Source organism: Stegostoma tigrinum, chromosome 15 (assembly GCF_030684315.1).
Source record: "Stegostoma tigrinum isolate sSteTig4 chromosome 15, sSteTig4.hap1, whole genome shotgun sequence".
Taxonomy (NCBI): Eukaryota; Metazoa; Chordata; class Chondrichthyes; order Orectolobiformes; family Stegostomatidae; genus Stegostoma; species Stegostoma tigrinum.
The window spans coordinates 47,017,156-47,041,606 of NC_081368.1; the positions used below are offsets into that span (position 1 = coordinate 47,017,156).

Here is a 24,451-nt window from a genome sequence, read left to right on the forward strand (position 1 = left end):
TTTCATTGTTTTATTACCTGGAGAAGAAACCGAACGCCAAACTCACATTTACAACAACACCCACCCACCCCCCGAAAAAAAACTTTTACCTAAAAGACACACAAAACTTTTTGTTTCGCAATGGCCAGAATTGCTCAATGTGGGGGTGTAAGAGTGAGCGCGCTGCTCGCTGCCAATGCAGCTCGGGCCCCGCCCTTTTGCCCAGCCTGAATCCGCCTCCGTGTGATTGGCGCCCCGAGCCGGGCCGCTATTGGTGGCTGTGCTGTCAATCATAGGAGTTGCGTACAGGTATAGTTCAGGTGAGTGACAGGTTGAGATCAGATCAGAGGCAGCAGACCATTGCGCTGTGAGGCATCAGTGTGGGCAAACTTGGAATTCATTTCATTTGTTTTATATTGCATTCAGTGACTACAGACACACATTTAAAAGAAAAGTTGCAAGTAGAAAACAAATAGTAATGTCGAGCAGTGGGCTGGCAATCAGTGTGCCGAATTCCGAAGAAAACGCTGTCTTTACTCAGCTCAAACCAGTGACCATGGCTGACGGAGCTTCAGAGGAGCAGCCGGTGTTTGAAGACATCAAACCCGCCGTTCGGATGCTGGAGAACCAGCAGGACTTGACTCAGGTGAGAGCTGCTTTCTGATCCTGACCCGCCCCCTCCAAAACACACAAAAACAGTGTCGCTTCAGGTCTGTCGTGTGGAGAGAGACCTGACCGCGCCAAAACGGAAGAAAAAAAATGGTTTTTCCATGTTTTTTTTTAATCCTTCTTCTACGTTTGTTGCTTTGTAAGAGAAGGTTGGTGCGGTGTTGGTCAGCTGCGGGAGGCAGGATGTTTGGGAAAGTGGAGAGAGAGGGTGAGGGATAGGTCAAGGTGGAAATTTACCCTGAGTGCAGTGAGGGAGGGCCCATGGCGCTGAAGGCTCTCTCTAATCCACGGGATCTACTGCTTCAAGTCAATGCAAGTCGGAAGGGCGGCCTTTCTTCGGTCGCTGGGCCAGACCCAGAGCATTTGAAGTGATGATAAGTGTGGGTCGTACAGTTAAACCAATGGTGTCGATTTGAAATATCGAGTGGCTGTGTCAAATAATCCTGCACTTTTTGTTCCCTCGGTAAAGTCCTCTAACTGTATCTGCTTACCCGAGAGGAAACTCGTCCCACTGTCACAAATCCAACGACAATTTTCATTCGAGCAAATTTAACCTGAAGTACCTCGCCTTCGTCCTGCGGACTGAGATTTAATACTTAGATTTATACTTCAGTACGTAAGACTGCCAACGATGTTACATAATTACGTGTAGGTCTGAGAGATATTCATATACAAATTATTGAAAGAAATTGTTCATTCCGCTAATGGAGTAGCAACAAAGAGTATACGTTAATATAGCATTGTTTAAAATTGTAACGCACGTGTCAAACCCAAAGAGCAGACACATGTCCGTTAGAAGCCTCTCAGGAAGTCTTCTGTAAAATAGGAAATGGGCTTTTACGACACTTTGTTCAATGGAAGAGTTGTTAAACAAGCAACGAAGTTTTTGAGAAATGTACCACGGAGGAAGTTGAAGTCCCTTATCCTTTTGCTGTGATGTGGACGCTCAGTTAGGGAGAAGTCATGACTCCAAAAGTTTGTGTCAACTGTTGGAAGTCCGTTAAGCGTTTCATGTAACTAGCACAGAATTCGGGAGGTTTGAAATTACGAAAGATGTGTTAGTTTTGATGAAAATATGTCTCTCCATCCGCCTCCCCGCCCCTCGGCTTGAATAATGAATCGATGTCGGTTTCTGATAGGTTGTATTTTGAGATTTTTCAGACAAGTTGAGAAGGAAGTATCAAGGTTTGGTCAGGGTTAGACTGGAGGGGAGCATCGTTGTAAATTGTAAGAGGACATCCTATGACTTGTAGTCTATTTAGAATTTGGCAAATTAATTCAAAAAAGTTATTGTTCATAAGTTTGAAATGAATAATTTAAACTTTGGCTATCTTGCATTTCCAGTTTTCATTGTTCATTCATGTCTTCAGAGGTTTGGCTCTACAAGTCCTTTATGCTATTTATCTAAAATTTAAATTGTCGGTATGGTGTCCGCAGAAACATCCCAACTGAGATGAAAAGAAAAATAAGGAGCTCTGTAACTCACATTGCATAGTAGACACAGAATCTATATGATCACTGGCTGTACCATTTCAGGAACAAGTATTTGCTGTGATTGGATCTAAAATCATAGCTAGAAACCAGTTTTCAATCTTCAGTTTGGCCTTGCATCGTTTATTACAGTTTTGGTTCGAGAATCCAAAATTAAATTGTCCCAAATGAAGGGTGAAATAACTATCAAAATACTATACTTTCTATAAACTGTGTGCCACAGGAATATTTTTAGGATTCCTTACTGCCTGCCACATTTATTAAAACATGATCAATATTTTGTGTTATTCTATGATTAGGGTACAAAGCGTATTCAGGAGAACTTTGTTTTAATCTGTATAGCATTTATAAAGAAATAAAAGTGTTGTACTCGATTAATTGAAAAATGATGATGACTTTATAATTTGAAAATAACTCTCCTGAAATGATGTGGATTTGAAATTATTTTTCTCCCTTAAAACAATATTAGAAACATATTATTTTTGCAATTTATTTTGTGTATAACTTTTTTAACCATGGTGTGTTGATTTCTGTGTCTACATGCAGCTGTATATACATTATAGTGTGATGTATACATACACAAGCATCTTATATGTACTGGTGTAAATTACAGATAATAAAATACAATCATATTGAAGATATTCAAGATATGTAAAATTGCTTGAATAAAGCTTTGTGTTAAGTTAAAGGTTAGATGATATCTTGAAGTGATTACTTTTATCTTAATCTCTGCCCGGGTACAGTACTAATCCATTGTTGTTGATTTGTATTCATTGCAAAAATTAAGAACCACAGTTAAAGATAAATTACAGTTAATTTAGTTAAATAAATTAAATAATTAAAATTATTCTAGTGTATTGTTTAGTTTGCTGAAATACCAAACATTAAATTCATATTAATTGCATATTAACAAGGAAAATAACTATATATCACCAGATCTTTATTGAAATATCATATTGAAATACTCAAATTAAACAAATGTCAGTCTGCTTTGAAATGAAAATTAATAGAATTATAGAATTTCTACAGTGTGGAAGCAGGCCATTTGGCCCATCAAGTCCACAATCGCCCTCCGTAGAGCAGCCCACCTAGACCTACTCCCATACCATATCCCTGTAACCCTGCATATCCCATAGCTAATCCACCCCTGGACACACAGGCCGATTTCAGCGTAATTTGCACATCTTTGGACTGTGGGACGAAACCTGAGCACCTGGAGGAAACCCACTCAGATATGGTGAGAATGTACAGACAGCACACAGACAGTCGCCAGAGGGTGGAATCAAACCTGGTTCCCTGGTACTGTGGGGCAGCAGTGCTAACCACTGACCTACCATGCTGCCCTAAATACTGAAATCCTTCGTTAAAACCTGGCTAAGAAATGTGATGTCTTATATTACATGGAAAGAAATTATGGCCAACAATATTTTTTTAAATTAATGTTTAATGCAAAAAGAATCCCAGGATGGGACATATAATAAATGTAGTCTGTTATCCGTTTTAATGAGGGCAATTTGAAACTATAATTCTTTGGTATTACCAACACATGATGAGCAGTCATCATACTGTTTAAAACATCTTTAGGTGTTGGTTATGAGCTAACTTTCAAACTTTGTTGAGAACATTATTTGAAATATATTTTGTTCATCATTTTAGACATTAGATCTGTGGAGGGAAAGCAGATCCAACATTTCAAACCCAATGACTTCTTCGTAATTGGACTCAAAACGTTAACTCTGCTTCCTCTTCACTGATGCTGCCAGACCTGCTGAGCTTCTTCAGCATTTTCTGTTTTTATTTCAGATTTCCAGCACATACAGTTCTTGGTTTTATTTTTGGTTGATGAATATGGTCTTCTTGACATCTTTTAGTTCACAGTTTAAAGTTTTGGAAACTCAAAAAGATTTTTTTTCTTTTAAACTAATTTCTGTATTTCTAGTAATACTGTACCTCTTATTTTGAAGCTTACATACTAAGTAATATGTTCTCAAATGCACAATGCATTAAGAAATAAAAACAATACACTATTTATATTTTTGCAACATTGTAATGATAAATTGAAATTTAAATTCATAATGGCTTTAGGGAAAGTCTAAACATTGTAAATGAAACATGCACTTTAAACTTCAATTAACATCTACGCATTGATGTTAAAGCAACACGTTATTTTTCTTTAACTTCCTAAGCTTATGTCTATTTTCTTGATACTATACAAGTAAAATTTTGCCCATTTTGCCTTCTACTTCTAAGCACAAACTTCATTTTAATTGACTTGCAAACTGCCAACATAAAAATCTCTAATGATTGACAATGTCTCAAATTAAAAATTATTCATTGGTTTTGGAAGTAAATAATTCTGCATCTATCACATCCCAACCCACTGCTGAGTCACTCTGGAGGATATTTATTCACCTTTTTTATCTATTCTTGTAATGTTAACAAATATTAGTACAGGTGCAATTTTGAGAGATAACATTTGAAAATTGCTAATCAGCAATAAGACATAAAATATAAATGAAAAAAAACATTTTTGCGTCAATTTCTTTGAACCTGTGTTAATCTCAGAAAAGTAACCTGCAAATAAAGAATGTGTTTTGTCCAGATGTCTGTGAATTAAACACTTACACTAATGACACTCTGTTAGAACTACCTGAAATTTCTGAACTATTTTTATGCTTTCTGATACATTTATTGTGTTCTTAATCAATTTTATTCTAAAATTAGTCTCAATTAATAATAAATTACTTGAGCGTTCCAAGCCATTAAAAGTTAACATCAACCGGCAAAAATTTAGAACTAGCGAGAGTCGTCTGCTATTGTGAAAGTGATTAAGCAGTATCAGACATCATCCATCAGAAAAAAAAATTCACTTGTATTGCATTTTGCTTGTATTGTTTGAGATAAAATGATGTTCACGTACACATATACTTCAGTGTTCCCTCAATGACTTCATAAGCTTAACTTTATTGTGTTAAAAGTCTGACTCAGTACATGAGAACAGACCTGACTTCCGAGGGTTTCGCTAACAGCATACCAGACTGCTGAAGGTTGGCAGTCCTATCTGCTTTTTCAGGTTTATGTGTAGTGATCTTTTCATACTGTTTCAAAAAACCAAAGACCAGGAGAGTTATCTCATGTTCTGGCTGCACTAATTCAATCTACATCACATCAACAAATGAGCTGATCGTTAGGGTCTAGGTCTGAAACATCAGCCTTCCTGCTGCTCTGATGCTGCTTAGCCTGCTGTGTTCATCTAGCTCTACCCCTTGTTATCTCAGATTCTCCAGCATCTGCAGTTCCTACTATCTCTGATCGTTATAACATTGCTGTTTCTGTAGGCCAGCTCTATGGAAACTATTTGTCATGTTTCTTACATTACAGCAGTGATCACACTTCAAAAATACTTAATTAGTTATAATGCACTTTCAGTTGCCAATAGGTGTGATTTAAATGTGAGCCTTTAGAGTATCTTTTAAATACAATTAACAACCCTAGCAAAGATCATTCTGTATTTGTAGGTAAATAGAGTTCCACAAAGGAGCCTCATTTGCGTCAAATAAACTATTTGATGTGCATTGCCTGAGTTCATGCCCAACTGCTTTGCGACTTAGCCCACTTTTATAACAGATCATAAATTTGTTGGGTTAAATCACAGTAGACAATTTAACTGATTTTGAGCAGGTAAACTTTGGCCAATGCCATAAAATTGCACAGTTATTGATCCAAGTGAAGCATTTTATTCAGTTGTTCCAAAAACAACTCTTGTATTCTAAACTTGATTCTTTAATGGCCTAATTTGTTATGATGTTTCTGTGCAGATGTTAACTGAAACCTCCAGAACTTTCTATCAATATAAACTTTATATCTTTGAAATTCTCATTAAAATTCTTATTCAGTTACCTGACTTAATTTTCAGAGGCTGTCTAATTTTTTTGCATATTCTAATAGTTGCTACTGCTTCTTAGCAAAGTTTAGTTTTACCGTAATGTCCATATATTATTAAGGGACAGTCCTATCCCTAAAACTGTTTGTGTTTACTTCTTTAATTTATTCATGAATTTGCTCCCCTTCTCTCAAGATAGTGATTACTGTTCCCGGATGCCTTCTGGTATCTTGTGCAATGTTATGTATAGTACTAGATGTCAAGTATGAACAATTTAAATAGAACTCTAGAGCTACCACAGCTGAACCCTATTTCATCTTAAATATAATGTTCTCATACATGCTGTATGCTGTAGGTATTTAGCAGCAGTCTTTGGTCAGGGGCAGGAAGTCTTGATAGTCTTATCCTTTTTATAGACATGAACAATTGGTTACTGTGGTCATTTGGTGTTCTCTTAACAACTCAGTATGATCTGAATAGTCCAGCACGAATTCCAATAAATAATTTTCCCACTGAAGAAGCTCAATGTTTTTGTGTTAAAACGTTAGGTGTTGCGAGAAAGGATTATGGTTTATCTTGATCACAGACATTGGTCTAGAAATGTTGCTAAAATAAAAGTAATCCTAGCTTCAGTAGGAAAATGACACTATTAAAACTAACTTTACTATTTTTAATCTGACACGTTGTAAACAGAAAGTTTGTTGTTTGTAAAGACTTCAGAGCTAAGAATGATAAATAATTTCCTCAGGGAAAACAAAAGTAGTTTGGCCAATTTTCTGAATTGAGTTCGGCGTCAACAGAATGGACAGTAACAGCTTCTGCCATTTGTGGATAACCCTGCCTTCCTATGATTATAAGTGCTGTTTGAAGCTTTGAGAGTGTTATTACCAGGTCTTCAAACAGTACTTAAAAGGGCCATTATTGTTTTTGAAATGTTAAATATAGTGAAGAAGTTTAGAACTGAAGCTTGTTCAGCCTAAGCTGTACCTCGTTATAAACTTACACCAAATACTGAAAACGCAATGTAAACACAAAGTAAAACAAGTGAAATAAAATGATAACGATCTTTGTACATACACAAGGACATTTTCTCATTCCACCCCACAATAAAGTCTTGTAGCAGGAAATCAAACAAAGTTCAACATACGTGTTCTTTCAAAAACATGTGGTTACACATTAATAGTCATTCCAACAACACTTTTGGCACAAGAATTCATAAGGATAGGTGATGCCCGAGTGCTGTTATCACTAGACTATGAATATAGAAATTCAGTTAATGTTCTGTGGATCCAGTCTCAAATCCCACCAAGGCAGATAATGGAATTTAAGTTCAATTAGAAAATAAATCTGGGATTAGGAATCTACGGATGACCAACGTTGATTGTCGGAAAAACCCATCTGAATCACTAATGTCCTTCAGGGAAGGAAATCTTCCACCCTCACCTGGTCTGGCTTACATGTGACCCCAGGCCCAAAGTTATGTGGTTGACTCTCAATTGCCTTCTGAAATGGCCTTTCAGGCTATTCAGTTGTACAAATCACAACAAAAGTCTCAAAGAAATGAAATTCTATGGATCACCTGACATCCATTGCAATCCTGCAAAGAGGGCTAGTGCCAAAATAGGGACAGCTGACTCACAGATTAGTCAAGCAACAGCCTGACTCTCAGAATCATACCTTACAGACAATGTCCCAGGCGCCATTATCACCTTGGATGTCCCACTGGCAGTGCAGACCCAGCAGAGGTGGCTGCTTAGTGTATACAGTTGGGAGGGAATTGACCTGGGAGTCCTCAACATTGACTTCGGACCAGAAGATGTCTCATGGCATCAGGTTAAAACTAGACAAAGAAACCTACTGCTGATTACCATGTACTATTCTCTCTTGGCTGATGAATCAGTACTCCTTCATGTTGAACAACACTTCGAGGAAACAGTGAGGATGGCAAGGGCATAAAATGTACTCGATAGGGATTTCAATGTTCACCATCAAGAGTGGCTCAGCAGCAGTATTCCTGATCAAGTCAGCTGGGTTCTAAAGGACATAGCTGCTAGACTGAGTCTGCAACAGGTGGTGAAGGAACCAACAAGAGGAAATAATATACTTGACCTCATCCTTATCAACCTGCCAGCTGCAGATACATCTGTATATGATAGTATCAGTAAAAGTGACCACTGCACAATCATTGGGGAGGTAAAGTCCCATCTTCACATTGAGAATAACCTCCATTGTGTTATGTGGACAGACTTTGAACAAATCTAGCAACTCACCACTGGGCATCCAAGAGGCACTGTGGGCCATCAACAGCAGTAGAATCGTACTGCAGCATAATCTGTAACCTCATGGCTCAGCATATCTCCTCCTCAATCACTAAGATCAAGCCAGGCGATCAACCCTGGGTCAATGGAGATTGCAGGTTTACCATGCCAGGAGCAGCATCAGGCATACCTGAAGATGAGATGCCAACCTGGTGAAGCCACCAAACAGGATTACTTGCATGCCAAACAGTATAAGCTGCAAGTGATGGACAGAGCTAAGTGATCCCACAACCAATGGATCAGATCTAAACTCTACAGTCCTGTCACATCCAGACACGAATGGTGGCGGATAATTAAAAACTCTCAGGAGGTGGACACTCTACAAATACCCCCAACCTCAATGATAGGAGAGCCCAGCACATCCATGCAAAAGATAAGACTGAAGCTTTTGCAGCAATCGTTAGCCAGAAGTGCTGTATAGATGATCCATCTTGGCCTCCTTCAGTCATTCCCAGCAATACAGATGCCAGACTCCAGCCAATTTGATTCACTCCTTGTGATATCAAGAAATGGTTGGAGACACTGGATACTGCAAAGGTTATGGGCCCTGATAACCTTATGGCAATAGTACTGAAGGCTTGTACTCCAGAACTTGCCACTTTCCTAGTCAAGCTGTTCCAGTACAGTTACAACACTGGCAATGTGGATAATTGCTTAGGTAAGTCTCATAAATAAACAAAAGGACAAACCCAACCTGACCAATTACTGCTCCATCAATCTACTCTTGATCATCAGTAAAGCAATGGAAGGCGTCATCAACAGTGCTGTCATGCAGCAACTGCTCACAATAACCAGTTCTGTAACACCCAGTTTAGGCTCTGCCAGGGCCATTCAGCTCCTGACCTCATTACATTTCTGGTTCAAACATGGACAAAAAAGCTGAATTCCAGAGGTGAGGTGAGAGTAACAGACATTGACATCAAGACTGCATTCCTGAAGGGCAGGTGATAGCCTAGTGGTATTATTGCTGGGCTGTTAATCCAGAGGCCCAAGCAATGTTCTGCAGAACTAGGTTTGAATCCTGCATTGGCAAGTGGTATAATATGAATTCAATAAAAATCTGGATTAGGAATCTGAGGATGGCTACGAATCCAATGTTAATTGTCAGGAAAACTCATCTGGTTCACTCATGCCCTTTAGGGAAGAAAACTGGCATCATTACTTGGTCTGGCCTACATGTGACTCGAGATCCACAGCAATGTAATTGACTCTTAATTGTCCTCTGGGCAAATAGTGATGGACAATAAATTCTGCACTGGCCAGTGACACCCTCACCCACTGAAGTAGAAAAAAAATCGACCGAGTGTGTCATCAAGGTGCTGTAGAAAAACTTGAATCAGTTGGTATCGGGGGCAAACTCCCCACTGTTTGGAGGCATACCTGACATATATGAAGATGCTTGTGGTTGTTGGAGGTCAGTTATCTCAGCTCCTGGACATCTGTGAAGGAGGTTATCAGAATTGTGTCCTAGGCCAAACCATCTTCAGCTTCTTCATCAATGACATTCCTTTCACCATAAGGTCAGAAATGGGGAAGTTTGCCAATGATTGTACAATATTCAGCTGACATGCATGATTGAAGACTGGAGGAGAACAGTGTACATGGAGCATGCAGGGATATTGTGATGAAGACTTAGCTGATTGGAAGCCCAAAGAAGCAACCACAAGCTGCTGTTGCCAAGTAACTTCTCTGACTTTCAAGTTGGAAACTGGTGTTGGTGTTGTCTAGTTTCTTAGTGAAGTAGGAAAGAATTCAAAACTGCATACAAATGAGGCATGTTGCATTAGTGTTAAGATGTAAATACATGGAAATAAAGTAGTCACTGCACATTAGCGAGATTCTGAAGTCACTATTTAAACCTTGAGGAAAGATTGGAAAAATGTTCTGGACAACTAGATTGTTTTTTTTTCTTCACTCCATATTTTCTGAGTGTTCTTGCTATTGCCCATACAGCTTGAGATTGCGGAAAGTTCCACCCCCAGTCTTCTTAGTTCTCCCAGTTTTCTCTCTTCTTGACACTGATGCTGAAGTCAGGTGCCATTGATATCAGCATATCACTGGCAATTTGCCCAGTTAGTCATTCTTGTCTAGGTAAGCTGCTGTACAACCACAGCTGACCCTCTCCATGCCAGACTTGCATTTTGCAGTTTTCATTGACTGGTTATGTTACTCCTGGACCAGGATCACTGTGGTCAGTTGTCATGCCCCTATTGTCACCTTGCCTCAGAGAGGTAACTCAGTATAAATTGGGGCCTAACCCTTATGTCCCTCACAAGAATGATTTTTTTCAAAGCAATTATAAACTTGAACACCTCTGTCCTTAACTGATCAATTTCAGCATGTTTAATGTGTTAGAACAGCAAAATGCAATGCAGGAACAAAGACGAAGTTGCTGGAAAAGCTCAGCAGGTCTGGCAGCATCTGTGAAGGAGAAAACAGAGTTAACATTTCAGGTCCAGTGACCCTTCCTCAGAACCTTAAGGAAATATTGGAAATAGTGGCTGAGAAAGGGTCACTGAACCACCCCCACCCCCGGAAACGTTAATTCTTTTTTCTCCTTCACAGATGCTGCCAGACTGAGCTTTTCCACCAACTTTGTTTTTGTTCCTGATTTACAGCATCCACAGTTCTTTCAATTTTTATATAGTGCAATGCAGAATTGCTATTTGTTGGTATTCTGAAAATGATGAATGGTAACTCATGGTGGTGGCACTATTTCTAAAATGTGTAGTTACTGTATTGTATCTGGATAGAAATCAGATGGAAAGGCACAGCTGCATCTGGGGCAGAGATTAGAAAATAATCACTTACCCAATTAAATTCTGCATGTTCCAGATGCCTGCTGAAGTGATTAGCAGAAAAACAATTTAATAAGGGGTTGAATTATTGCTGTTTTAAATCACAATAGAGACATTGCACATTCTTTATTGTATGACCTTAAGTCAAATAACATTGGATTGATATTGTGCAAAAGAATACTCAGTAGCAGATTCCTAATGTCCCACTACTATGTTATTGGTAAAATACAAGTACTGGTGCAGAGCAGAAGAAAGGAGTTACTTTTTTTCTCTGCTAAGGAATGGAAGCAGCATTGAAATACGGGTAACCAAATTAAGACCTGTGAGACCTGTGTAGACACAGATATTTTTTATTAACTCCTACTGTCCTCTTCTCTTCAACCTTAGTTGGGTTGCCACCAATCTGAGCCTGGTTTTGAGGGACCATCTTTTTTTACCGGATATTATGAAAATTTCAGGTATACATACCTTTTCTCATTTTTAAATTTTAAATATATTTCGCCACTGAGATTTATCAAGATGTAATTAATAAGTTCAGTGGATTTTAGTTCTTAACAAAGCAACATCCAAAACTGAAGAAATGGTCATAACAAACTTCCCAACCTCAACCCATTCAATGTTAAATTTTGGACTCGGCGAGAAATGAAAAATTTTCCCCATCACATTAGAGATTAGGTCAGCTATAAATTGGCTGGACCTTTCCCCCAATCTACTTGCTGAGGAATTGCTTTTCTTTACAATAGAAATTTCTTAATGTTGAATGATATAGACTTGATTTTTTTTCATGATGAGCACATAGCCCATCCAAAGATCAGCTACTCAGATGTTAATAAAATCAACAAATAGAAAATTTCAAAACTTAATGGATTCATTTAATTCTAAAAATCTCATCTCGTTTTCCTCTAATAAGTAACTGGCGAATCCTTACAGCAACAGACAAAATACGTAGGGTGGAAGGTGAATTAGCCCCTGAGAAGCTCCAACACGCATGGGAAAATTCAATCAGGGAGGTGACCAATCAGAGAAAGGTCACAATCAGAAGGAAATGCAGGAGAGAAGCAGCTTGTGGCTGAAGGAGAAGTAAGAAGGTGAACAGCAACTGTCAGCAATGCTGCTGGACTGGAGGAACTGGGGCCAGGAGTGGAAGAAGGCAATGGGAAGCAAGTCTGGGGGCCCACAGACTGTCGGTACTCTGCGTGAGGGACCGAGACCTCTGCACCAGGCAGGGGAAGTAAGGGTACGAGGGAGGAAGAGCAGTTTTAAATCTTTGACAAAGGACTAATGCATTGTATAAAAATGACTACTTTAATAAACTGTGTCAAATTAGATAATTTAGTTCTGAGCAATTTTATTTCACAGACATTTGCATTTGACTGTTATTACATCTCAAAGATCTCATTTACTGTGAATTACTTGGGGTGCAGTGACTGTGCTAAGGATGAATGTGCAATTGTTCAGTTGTGATTTCACCAGCCAACGGAAACTGATGTTGATGGTGATTCCCGTTTGTGCCAAGAATTCTGTATCAGTTGTTTTTTTTTGAAGAAGTCTTTTGTCCCTATCTTACGCACACTGTCCTGAGCAGATGTAAATACTTTGGTGTCTAGGAACGTAATAGGAAACAGCGTCTAAGGGCATGATCGATGGGTGCCAGTCACATGGTTCCCTTTTCCACAGACACTGGGATCTGATACTTTTCAACCCCTAGTAACCATCATGGTACCTCTGCAAACCATTTTCATTCCACTTAGGAAGCATACAGTTGCATTGCAGACTGCACTGGCAACTACCATTGAAAGGTTATTGCAAGGACGCTTAGTGTACAGGAACATGCACCCAGTCCATGCATTATACTGTATCTTTGGTCTGCTCAGTTACTGTCTTAGCCATAGTTCACTTAGCATCTACCTGCATGCTCACAACTTACAAGCCTTGCCTTGCCTCTCACATTTTAGCGCTTCAAGTGGAGCCAAAAGCTATCAGCATTGCCGTATTGATGTGTCTTTATGTAGGGACACAGTCAGGCTGCTTTCTCAGTAAGGTTTTATCCACATGGGAAAGGACATCTTGCTGTTTGACTCACTGGGATGCCTATCAATGACTTGCCATTAGGAATCTGGGAGGAGACGTGGTCATCTTTATGAATGGCACATCAAGACATCAATCTAACACCTACAGCATGTGTGACAAACACTACACATTCATTCAAATAAATGGTCCTGTCGGAGATTGGTTGGGGGCTAGACCTCAATCTAGTCAAGTATTCCCAGCATCATCAGTCTTGGACACAGTATGCACATAGTACAAGCCTTGGCCAGGGCCAGTCATGCTATTGGGCTACTGACGGCCACAGGATCTGTCTGATTGCAATCCGGGGACCAGGCAGTGGCCTGGTCTCTAAGACCATCAGAAGCAGACAAAGGAATTGCTTATCATGTATCAGGGAGCTGCTAACACAGTGGTCAGGAGTTGGGTCAGTCATATCTGGGAGCTCTCCAAATTTAGACAAAAGAATATCATACTTAAAGCCTTTCTAGTGGTCTTTAAAGGAGGGAGCCCATAAGACCAACAAGGTGGGATAGCATTGGCACTATAAAAGTGGGAGCATGGACAGTGATGAGTGTAAGGTGCTTGAAATATCTTGGAGGTGAAAAGCAGAATTGCACCAAAGAACATTGACAGGAGACAGGAGGAGGTGATTATTGGCCTCCACAGGGACAGCATAGAGAAATGCGGTGGTCATATTAAGGTATAACTTGGGATCTCGTGCAGCAAGGAAGATTGTGAGAGACAAAGTTCAATGTTGAGATGTTGCAGACGGTGGAAATAGGTTGTCACAGTAGTGCAAAGTGGAAGGGGACATGGGGACTCTAGAGGTGAACCTGACAACCAGATGGAATGCGATACTTTTTAGGTCCATTATGAGCTGCATTCCCTGCCATCACTTACTATTTGCTAGAAGCCAAATGCAACAAGAAAATAATTGGGATTATGTCCCAAGTAGGCAGAGGCAGTATCACTCAGAGATAGCAAGAACTGCAAATGCCAGAGTCAGAGTCAATACCGTGTGGAGCTGGAGCGACACAATAGGTCAGGCAACAACAGAGGAGTAGGAGAGCCGATGTTTCGGGCCTGGACCCTTCATCAGGACTCTGTCACTCAAACAGTGTCACTTTACTTGGTAAAAGTGAGGGTTCATGTTTCATGGATGCCAGAACATTGAAAAGCAAGTACATGAAGGCATTTGAAAATGGCAGCTACGTTTCAGTTGCAATACTCTCATCATCCATTAGCCATGCATGCAGAGTGAATATGCGTAGGGTTCAAGTGCTGGTCGACGGTGATTTACACTATGCCATTGGCCTTTGCAAATGAAACATTGACATGTGAAGTGAACTGGTCCCATGAGACTAAAGTGACTTTACTTTTTTTTAACCTTTCTGAAGTTAGCAGCAATGACTTAAAACGAGGCAAATACTGATCAGAAGTAACCCATTACTTGTGCAGCTTCCAAGAGAAGCAATAACCTGTGTGAAACTCAATCACGTACCCATAAATGCATCAGGACCATGACCAATGCTATCTGTGCAAGATCACACGAGTTCATTTTATCTCCTCATGGAGATGTCAATGCTGCAGTCAATGCAGTAGGATTCGGAAACAAAGCCAGCTTAGGTCCAGATTGCTATCAGCTGCTCAAACATCGTACTGACGGGGCCGTATCACACTGCTGTGGAATTCAGTAGGAAGGGGTTCCATTCCATTAATGTTCAGGCAGTCTGCAATCTTTGTTACTATTTCCTGATAGTGTGTGCCCATTACTCCAGTAGATACATGACTGTTATATCCTGAAGCAATCATATCTGCTCTGTTTACGTGTCCAGATGCCCTTCAAGGCTGGTTACTGGGCAACAAGGGCTACCTACTAAGACCATGGCTCGTGATACTATCGCACATTTTCTGACTGAGGTGGAATGCATGCTTTGACTTGGGTGGAGCAGAGTTATAGAGCTACAGAAGATGGGATGGGGAAGGAATGGTCCCCAGTCCAGTCCAGGTAGAGTGTGACACACCATCCTAGCATGCACAATTGGAACAGATGAGAAGGTGAGGTGACAGTTGTGAAGGAACTGGGAGAATGGGAGCTATCTTCTGAGAAGGAGAACAAGAACAAGGGCTCTACAATCCAACAGGTCCTGAACGATAACCCAGTTCCAGCAGAAGAGAGCTGGTTGTAGAAGACCTTCATGGTTTGTTCATTGGTCATGATGCCAGCATGTGGCTTGCATTGTGGGGACAATCTGTACCTCATATTAATTTTGTTTGTATTCTCTTTTGCTGACTGTGAATAAAAGTTTATATGTGAAATTGTTCACCTGCATGTCTGCGTGTCATGTTCCCTTATTAGCCAAGGACAAGCTGTGGTTCTCCAATGGGCACCGGGTTTACCATAGCAGTAACAAGAGGGTGTTCACTTGAGGTGCAGCTATGAACGGGTAAACTGTGTGACTTGGTGGCTAAACAGTGACTATGATAAGGGAAAGGGATTTCATGTGCAAGGGAGTGGGACCTGTGTGGCTTTGTGGCTGATATGCATTGCCTTGCCAGTAAGGGGACAACACCAGATTGCCAATACTTCTGCAGATAGACAGCAGCCTTTCAACAATGGCAAGGGCACAAAGGATGTTGATCATTCAGCGGATATCCACTAAGTGGTGTTCTGGAAATAGGTTATTGTAAGTTGGCAATGGAATCAGATATGAGGGATGCATTAAGATTGTGACAGATAGTTAATGAATACGTTTGGTAAGAAACGGTGAGAAGTCTTGCTCAGCTTTATGGCGAGAAATCCTCCAATAAAAACTTAACTCAAGTAGAACTTCACCAAAGAACTGTGAGAATCAGCCCTAGGTGACTTCATCGCCTCAAAGAAGTTGGATTGAAAAAGGAGCTTCTGAAAATAAAAAGTAATATTTGAGAAAATCCTATCAGAAAACCACAGGAGTTGGGGTGGCGAGGAAGAAGTATGTTGATCCCTGCCTTACAGTGATAATAAATGCGGCAAAAGTAATCTAACCTTGAGACGATGCTCTCTTTATGAGAATCAGTGGGAGCATTAAGCAATGATTATTTACTACTGTCAAGAGATAAATTCCAAACTAATTGAACAAAAGGACTAACAATTGCTTGAAATTGATTACCAGTACCATCTGACCATGATAATTGATTGTTTTTATTAGTCTCAATTTTGCAAATTGATCTAAAAGTAGACACTCAGGAGAGTTTCATAATTCATTTTAAGAATAGATTGATAAAAATCGAGCAATCTAATTTACCTATTCTCCATACCTGTGCTATATATTCTTCCTTTTTTTACATAATTAATCCATTGAAGGAGATTATTGGTGAACCTTGAGTTTGGATGTTTGGTCAATTCTTTGCTCATATTTGCTTACGTGCTTTGTTAGAAAGAAAATGGTAATTCCCCAGTATCAGTGAGATGATTTGTCTTCTGTAGAGGAGTGCAGTTTTGCACAGTATTAGATAACAGTGGAATGCAAGTAAGCCTCTCACCACTCACTAAGTTACTTGGAGAATTGGACATTTTATTCTCAACATCAAGAATCTCATTTCTGCTGATCTCACCCTATATTCCAAATTGGCTCACCAAAACCCAAGTCGTTCAGGGGTTGGAAATGTGCTGGATAGTTTAGTGCGAGAAGCTGAGATTTAATGCTTCCTGTACATACAATGGCAGACAGATATGAAAACATAGTTAGCCATTACCATCTTGGGCTTTTTTTTCAGGATGGAAGCTGTGCTACTGTGGGCAGATAGCCAGTTCAAGTAAATTAATGGCTATTGAGCTTACAGACCGCTCATCATGGTGGGAACTCAGCCAACAGCCTTGATGCCGCATTCCAGTGTCAGAGTGGGACCAACACTCCAGCAAGACTTGATAGCTTTGCCAGGTAGCTAGCTGTAGTTGCAAGTCATCCTACGGAGGGGGATTGAAGCACAAGACAAAAGAGACACAGCTTGTAGAACCTTCTTCACCATTCAGAATTCACCATGGTGAATTCTGGACTGCATTTCTATTTTAAGATAACAAAGTGTGGGGCTGGATGAACACAGCAGGCCAAGCAGCACCTTAGGAGCTCCTACGATGCTGCTTGATCTGCTGTGTTCATCCAGCCCCACACTTTGTTATCTTAGATTCTCCAGCATCTGCAGTTCCCATTATGTCTGCATTTCTACTTTCCTGCTTGCTCCCTGCATCTCTTGTTTACCTGGTAACACAACCTGCACACTAACCAAAACAATGGACAGCTATAATAAATAACGAATCATTTACAGAGAATAAAAATTAAACAGAACAAAAAAAGGATGGCATTTAGGGGTTGCTGGCAAGGCCAGCATTTGTTACCAATCTCTCATTGCTTTCAAACCATTTTAGAGGGAAGTTAACAACATTGCTGTGTGCCCTGGAGTCACATGTAGGCCAGTGCAGATAAAGACGGCAGATTTCCTTCCCTAAGGGAAATTACTGCAGCAGATGGTGTTTTACAACAGTTGATAGTTTTATGATCACCTTTTTGGAAACTAGCTTTCTATTCGAAGATTTTTTTCTATGGGATTCGGCTGCCATATTGGGATTTGAACCCTGTCCACAGAGCGTTAGCCTGGGCCTCTGGATTATTATTTCAGTGACATTGCCATTGATCACCATCTTATAATGAAGTATTAAAAATAACGCTCACAGAGTGTTCAACTGTCTAACAATTATGTAATATCAATCCTCTATACATAGAGAGAAGTCATAAGTATATGCAAGCCAAGAGTTAGGATGCAGTTGGGAGTTGTGTTTGAGTTTTGACTTCCTATTTTAGAAAAGTAGTAGAGCCATAAATTGACTAAGATAAGAACCTATTTTTGGGAGAAACTTAACATATGGGACCGTTCCAAATTTTAAAACTGTTGCACGTACTGTCAATTATCTGCATTACAATACAACTTCTCATCTTTGGGAAATTACCAACAGAAAACAAAGGAGAAAATGTTCAACCTCTGCCCTCTTTGATCAAAATCCAAAACTATTCCATCCTGAGCCACCGTCATCATCATCCACAACAATGAAGAAGATGCATTTGGATGTTGAAATTCATGTCACTTCCAATGTGTCAGCTCAGACTTCACCCGACATGAGGAAGAGAGAGTATTTGAGAACCATGATCTCAAATCTGAGGCTATAGTCATAGTTACTGGGCAACATTGGTGCCTGTCCTCCTGCATGCTTCAGAGACTTGGCTTCCAGCAGATGCCAAAAAGCATTAAAGAAATACTACCATTGGTACCTTCACAAGGTCTTTCAAATCTGGTGTCAGGAAAGGCAGTTTGACAGACTCCTGAGCCCATTTTGGTTTTATTCATAGGATGTGGGAATCACTAGCTGGGTCAGTATTTATTGCCCATCTCAATTTCCCAGAGGACTGTTAAATGTCAACCACATTGCTGTAGATCTGGAGTAACACGTGCAACACATTAGGTAAGGATGGCAGATTTCTTTCTGTAAAAGTTTGTTCGTGAACCAGACGGGTTTTTTTTAACAAGGAACAACAGTGATTACGTTATCATCTGTAGACTAACCTTCTTTAAAATTCCAGATTTTTTAACATTTAATTCAAATGTCGGGGACTGCTGAAGATTAAAACTGGTAAAACCTGGATTCCAGCTGAGAAAGGTCATTAGTTTGACACTTCTGCAGCATCATTCCCATGTTTTACTCCTATGTAGCCCTGACTCTCTCCTCAATTAAAGGACTAGCCACCAGTTAATTATACTGCCACTGCTCTGTGCTGGTCCTCCCTGATTCCTTTTGTTTTCAAAATGATTATGTTATGTAACAACAACGAATGGCTGAATAGGTTGGGGCTGTTTTCCCTGGAGTGTCGGAGGCTGAGGGGTGACCATGTAGAGGTTTATAAATCATGAGGACATTTGTAGGGTAACTAGGCAAGGTCTTTTCCCCAGGTTGGGGGAGTCCAAAACTAGAGTGCATAGGTTTAAGCTGAGACAGGAAAGATGTAAAAGGGACCTAAGGGCAACTTTTTCATGCAGAGGGTGGCGTGTGTATGGAATGAGCTGTCATTGGAGAGGAAGTGGAGGAGGCTGGTACACCTGCACCATTCAAAAGGCATCTGGATGGGTATATGAAAAGGAAGGGTTCAGACCGATATGGGCTAAATGTTGGCAAATGGGACCAGATTTATTTAAGATATTTGGTCGCCTTGGATGTGTTGGACTGAAGGGTCTGTTTCTGTGCTGTACATCTCTATGATTCTATGTAGGGATGTGTTAGTGGGCTCCTAATAATCCAGATCACTCATGATAACAGAGTTAATGATTGATTCATCTGCTTTGAATGCATGTTTCTTGTTCTTATGATTCCAGAGCAAGCTGGACTTTAATATTATGAAGCCAAAGAACTCCTTTCAATTGAAAGTGGACCCAAAGCTATCCTGATCATTGGAAAAAAGTCATAAATTCTAAAGTCCAACAAGATTAATTATTCCTGGAATAGAGAAAGTAGGATATTTTTTGGAGATTTTAAAATTATGAAAATTTTTTGATGAATGACAAAAATAATATTTAGTCTCTGGAGGGGCTTGATTTGTTGAGGATCAACTAAATTAATCTCTTGTGAAAATGGTATGTAAATTTTTAAAACAGTAAATGTAGAGCTGTGGGTAGGAGGAAGGAAACAACATAGCAGCTTTCGTTCTTTTTCAAGCTCTGAGAGCCAACATAGGCACAATGAGCCAAATTACTTCCTCCCGTAGTGTAAGTGTCTCAAATTAAAACTGCCCAAGTTTCAAAGCAAAATGTTGAAGCATTGTGTTATTTGTGTGAGGAGATTAAAAAATGGATGTCATAGTTTAGGAATAAGAGGTCTCCTTTCAAGACAGATATGAGAGTCTCAAGTGTGGAATCCTCTACTTCAAAAGATACTGAAGATTGAGTCATTAAATTTTTCAAGGTTGAATTGGATAGATTTTAGATAGACAAGGGAGTCAAAGGTTATGGAGGACAAACAGTAAAATGATGCTGAGAGCACAACCTGATTAGCCATGATATTATTGAATCATGCAGTAGAATTGAAATGCCAAATTGCCTACTTTTGCTAAGTTATTGACCTGACATAGACAGTACAAGGGGGAAGATAGTGGGTACCGTGGTTGACATGTAAAGTTAGAAAAGGGTGAATCTCCACACTGAACCTCCATTGTCTCCTTGCCGAAGAGTATTGTTAATGGAGTAACCCATTTATTTCATTGGGCTCCAAACAGGTCATGCTGATTGGATTGCAAAACAAAACTCACAGTAAGTCTGTTTTTCATTGGAGGAAAAACTCTCAGACAAAAATGTTGGTAATATTTGTAATAAAAAGAGAATCTGACATTTCAGAGTTAAGGATTCTTAATTTTCTTTTCTGGCTAGGCCAATATATTTCTAGGAGAAGATAGCATTAAATCGTCAGGTCTACTGAAATCACATTTACTGCACTTGCTACAAACAACTACATCTTCCCCAAGTCAAGTAAGTTCACATTTTCATTTTATCTAATTAAATCCATTCAGAAAATGTATGTAATGCAAAAAGACCTAATTTTCCAACTTGATATTGATTCCATGGTATAACATGGAATTGCAGACTGTGATATTGTGATCCAACAATAACTTATATGATGCTTAGTATATAGACCAATGGGTGTACAGATAGGAGAGAGAGAACTGAATGTAATATGCTTAAGTTTGAGGAACTATACTAAAATAATACAACCTCTAATGTTTGAAATATTCTAATAAAGAACATTCATTAATAAGCAATACAAAAAGTTCTGGCATTAAATATTGCCAGTTCAGCTCAAATTGTTGCAGTTTTTTTTTTAAAAGCACCTTTTAAGGGCTGGAAAATGTAAATATAAATATATATCAGTAGTGATAAAAGTTTGATGGTATGTGCATACCTCTGCAGTTCCAATGCTATTTTCCATTACATACCAGCAAAAACCATGTTTACGAACAGATGTCTGGTTGTTAAGCTACGTCATTATGCACTTAATGCTTTTAGTGATATGTTCTTAACTACAGTCAGTGATTGTTAGCTTCATCAAAACACAATTACGCATTCATTTTTCCTACTCTAGGAGGACACCAATAGATAGCTTATAAATTCCTCATTTATTGCTTCCTTCATGAGTAGATAAAAGTAAGATAAAAATAAATTATTTGATCAGATTCCTCTCTTGTAAATGTCTCACAAAGTTGACAAGAATCACCTGGGCACTTCACTGTGACATATTTAACAGTTAGAGCCTTTGGGAACTGTTGAATTCAATGGATATGTGATCTATTTTCTGAAGTTTTACTAGTCCACGGGGGTGCTCTTGTGGTTATGCAGAAAGGACAGTTCTCATTCTGCACATCCACAACAGATTTTTGCTCCCCATTTTGCCATGTGCAAAATGTCAGTGTAGAATGAATAAATTCAGTCTAGTGTAATTTACATAAATCATACATATATAATGTTAATTATGTCTGGAATTCTTAGCCTGAGATTTGATTTGATTGAAGTTTGCACTCAATGCCTTATGACTCGGAAATATTAAGCAGTAAGAAAGTGGTCCAGAACTAAGGAAAGATAATAAAGTTAGTTGTTTCGCTATTGTTTTCTCTGCAAAGCCCCAAGTTATAACAAATGGAAAGTTATGATCTAGTCTATAACAGAGGGGGATATTCCAGTCTATTTTCAAGAAAACTGCCAGTTGGTCAATAATTTTTGAAAGGCAGTGACAAGAGCTTCACATTTAAGTTCTGAGTCAGTATTCAATAGGGTACTCTTAGCTGTAAGGTGTAGTTCCCGTCATATGGAAGTTCATCATACATGAAGTCTCTATCTGTTAAATGACAAACATGCTCTCAACTGGTGTGAGAAATATTTTCATCACAGGAGGAGCAGCCATGTTTGACCTGCCAGACTTAATCAGTCTCTGAGTCGTTCTATTACTTCATGGGATGAATGCAAAAGCTATGACCTTGATCCAATAAGAATTACAGCAAGAAGAAAAACAAAGTGAACCTGAGTGAACTATAAGGGAACAGCAACGCAGAGGACAATAGAATATTACGCCAATGGAGAAAATATCATATGCTTTATGAATATCACCTGAATATTCTACAGAGATGGCATTGCTACCAGATATTTATTGAAATATAGTGACCAAATAATTAGAGTACATTTAATTAGGAGATTGGTGGGAAAAGAGCATAATGACTGTATGAGGAAATTATTGGGACAGCTTAATTCCACTTACAAAAGTGACATAAGGAAAATATATTTTTAAGCAGTGAGGGGTTAAGATCAGGACTGCCTGAAAGTATGGTTTCCTGAAAGGCAATGGAATTGTAGTGAAAAAATGCAATAGGAAAAAGACGGGAGAACGGGACTAAATCATTTGCCATGGCATATTTCTTGCAACCATTCAATGATTCACTGACATGCTGGGATAGTCAGCAGGAGAAAACATTTATAAAACAGGTAGTTATCAGAAGACACACAATACTTTCTGGCAAAGATAACAAGGTGTAGAGCTGGATGAACACAGCAGGCCAAGCAGCATCAGAAGAGCAGGAAGGCTGACATTTTGGGCCTAGACCCTTCTTCACAAATGAGGAGGGGAAGGGGGTTCTGAATTAAATAGGGAGAGGGGGAAGGCGTATAGAAGATGAATAGAAGAGAAAATAGGGAGAGGAGAAGAACAGGTCAAAGAGGTGGGGATGGAGCAAGTGAAGGTGAGTGTAGGTGGGGAGGTAGGGAGGAGATAGGTCAGTCCAGAGAGGACGGACAGGACAAGGGGGCGGGATGAGGTTAGTCGGTAGGAGATGGGGGTGGGGCTTGAGGTGAGAGGAGGTGAAGTCCATAATGATACCATTGGGCTGTTGGTTTCCCAAGCGGAATTTGAGTTGCTGTTCCTGCAACCTTCGGGTGGCACCGTTGTGGCACTGCAGGAGTTCCAGAATGATGATGTCATCTGAGGAATGGGAGTGGGAGTTGAAATGGTTCACGACTGGGAGGTGCAGTTGTTTAGAGCAAACTGAGCATAGGTGTTCTGCAAAGCAGTCCCCAAGCCTCCGCTTGGTTTCCCCAACGTAGAGGAGGCTACAAAGGGAGCAATGGATGCAGTATACCACATTAGCAGATGTGCAGGTGAACATCTGGTTGATGTGAAAAGTCTCCTTGGGCCCTGGGATGGGGGTGAGAGAAAGTTGGGGGCAGTTGTAACCCTTCCTGCAGTTGCAGGGAAAAGTGCCGGGTGTGGTGGGGCTGGAAGGGAGTGTGGAATGGAGAGAGTGGTCCCTCCAGAAAGCGGAAAAGAGTGGGGAGGGAAAAATGTCTTTGGTGGTGGGATCAGATTGTAGATGGCGGAAGTGTCGGAGGATGATTTGTTGGATCCGGAGGTTGGTAGGGTGGTATGTGAGGACTAGGGGTATTCTCTTGTGGGGTTATTGCGAAGGCAGGGTGTGAGGGATGAGGTGCGGGAAATGCGGGAGACACGGTCGAGGGTGTTCTCGACCACTGTGAGGCGTAAGTTGCAGCCCTTGAAGAACGAGGACATCTGGGATGTGTGGGAGTGGTCTGCCTCATCCTGGGAGCAGATGCAGCGGAGGCAAAGGAATTGGGAATTTTTGCAGGAGGGTGGGTGGGAGGAGGTGTATTCCAGGTAGCTGTGGGAGTCGGTGGGCTTGAAATGGACATCGGTTTGTAGGTGGTTGCCTGCGATGGAGACAGAAAGGTCCAGGAACGTAAGGGATATGTTGGAGATGGTCCAGGTGAACTTAAGTTTGGGGTGGAAGGTGTTGGTGAAGTGGATGAACTGTTCGAGCTCCTCGTGGGAGCACGAGGCGGTGCCGATACAGTCATCAATGTAACAGAGGAAGAGGTGGGGTTTAGGCTAGTGTAGGTATGGAAGAGGGATTGTTCCATATAACCTACAAAGAGGCAGGCATAACTTGGGCCCATGCGGGTACCCATGGCCACCCCTTTTGTCTGTAGGAAGTGGGAGGAATTGAAAGAGAAGTTGTTGACGGTGAGGACGAGTTCGGCTAAGTGGATGAGGGTGTCAGTGGAGGGGCACTGGTCACTCCTGCGGGACAGGAAGAAGCAGAGGGCCTGTAAGCCATCTGTATGGGAATGCAGGTGTATAGGGACTGGCCGTCCGTGGTAAAGATGAGGTGTTGGGAACTGGGAAATTG

General features: G+C 40.2%; 1 protein-coding gene across 2 annotated transcripts in view; it reads left to right on the forward strand.

The window, feature by feature from the left end:
- Positions 1-316: 316 nt before the first annotated feature.
- klf5l (Kruppel like factor 5 like) overlaps positions 317-24,451 on the forward strand; it is a 66,878-nt gene continuing 42,743 nt past the window's right edge. The window contains exons 1-2 of one of the 2 annotated variants that reach the window (XM_048544627.2): positions 317-625; positions 20,637-20,735. In XM_048544627.2, coding sequence (XP_048400584.1) covers positions 458-625; positions 20,637-20,735 — 267 coding nt within the window. In that variant the 5' untranslated portion in view covers positions 317-457. The remainder of the gene's footprint in view (positions 626-20,636; positions 20,736-24,451) is intronic. The other variant, XM_048544628.2, reaches the window with a different exon arrangement.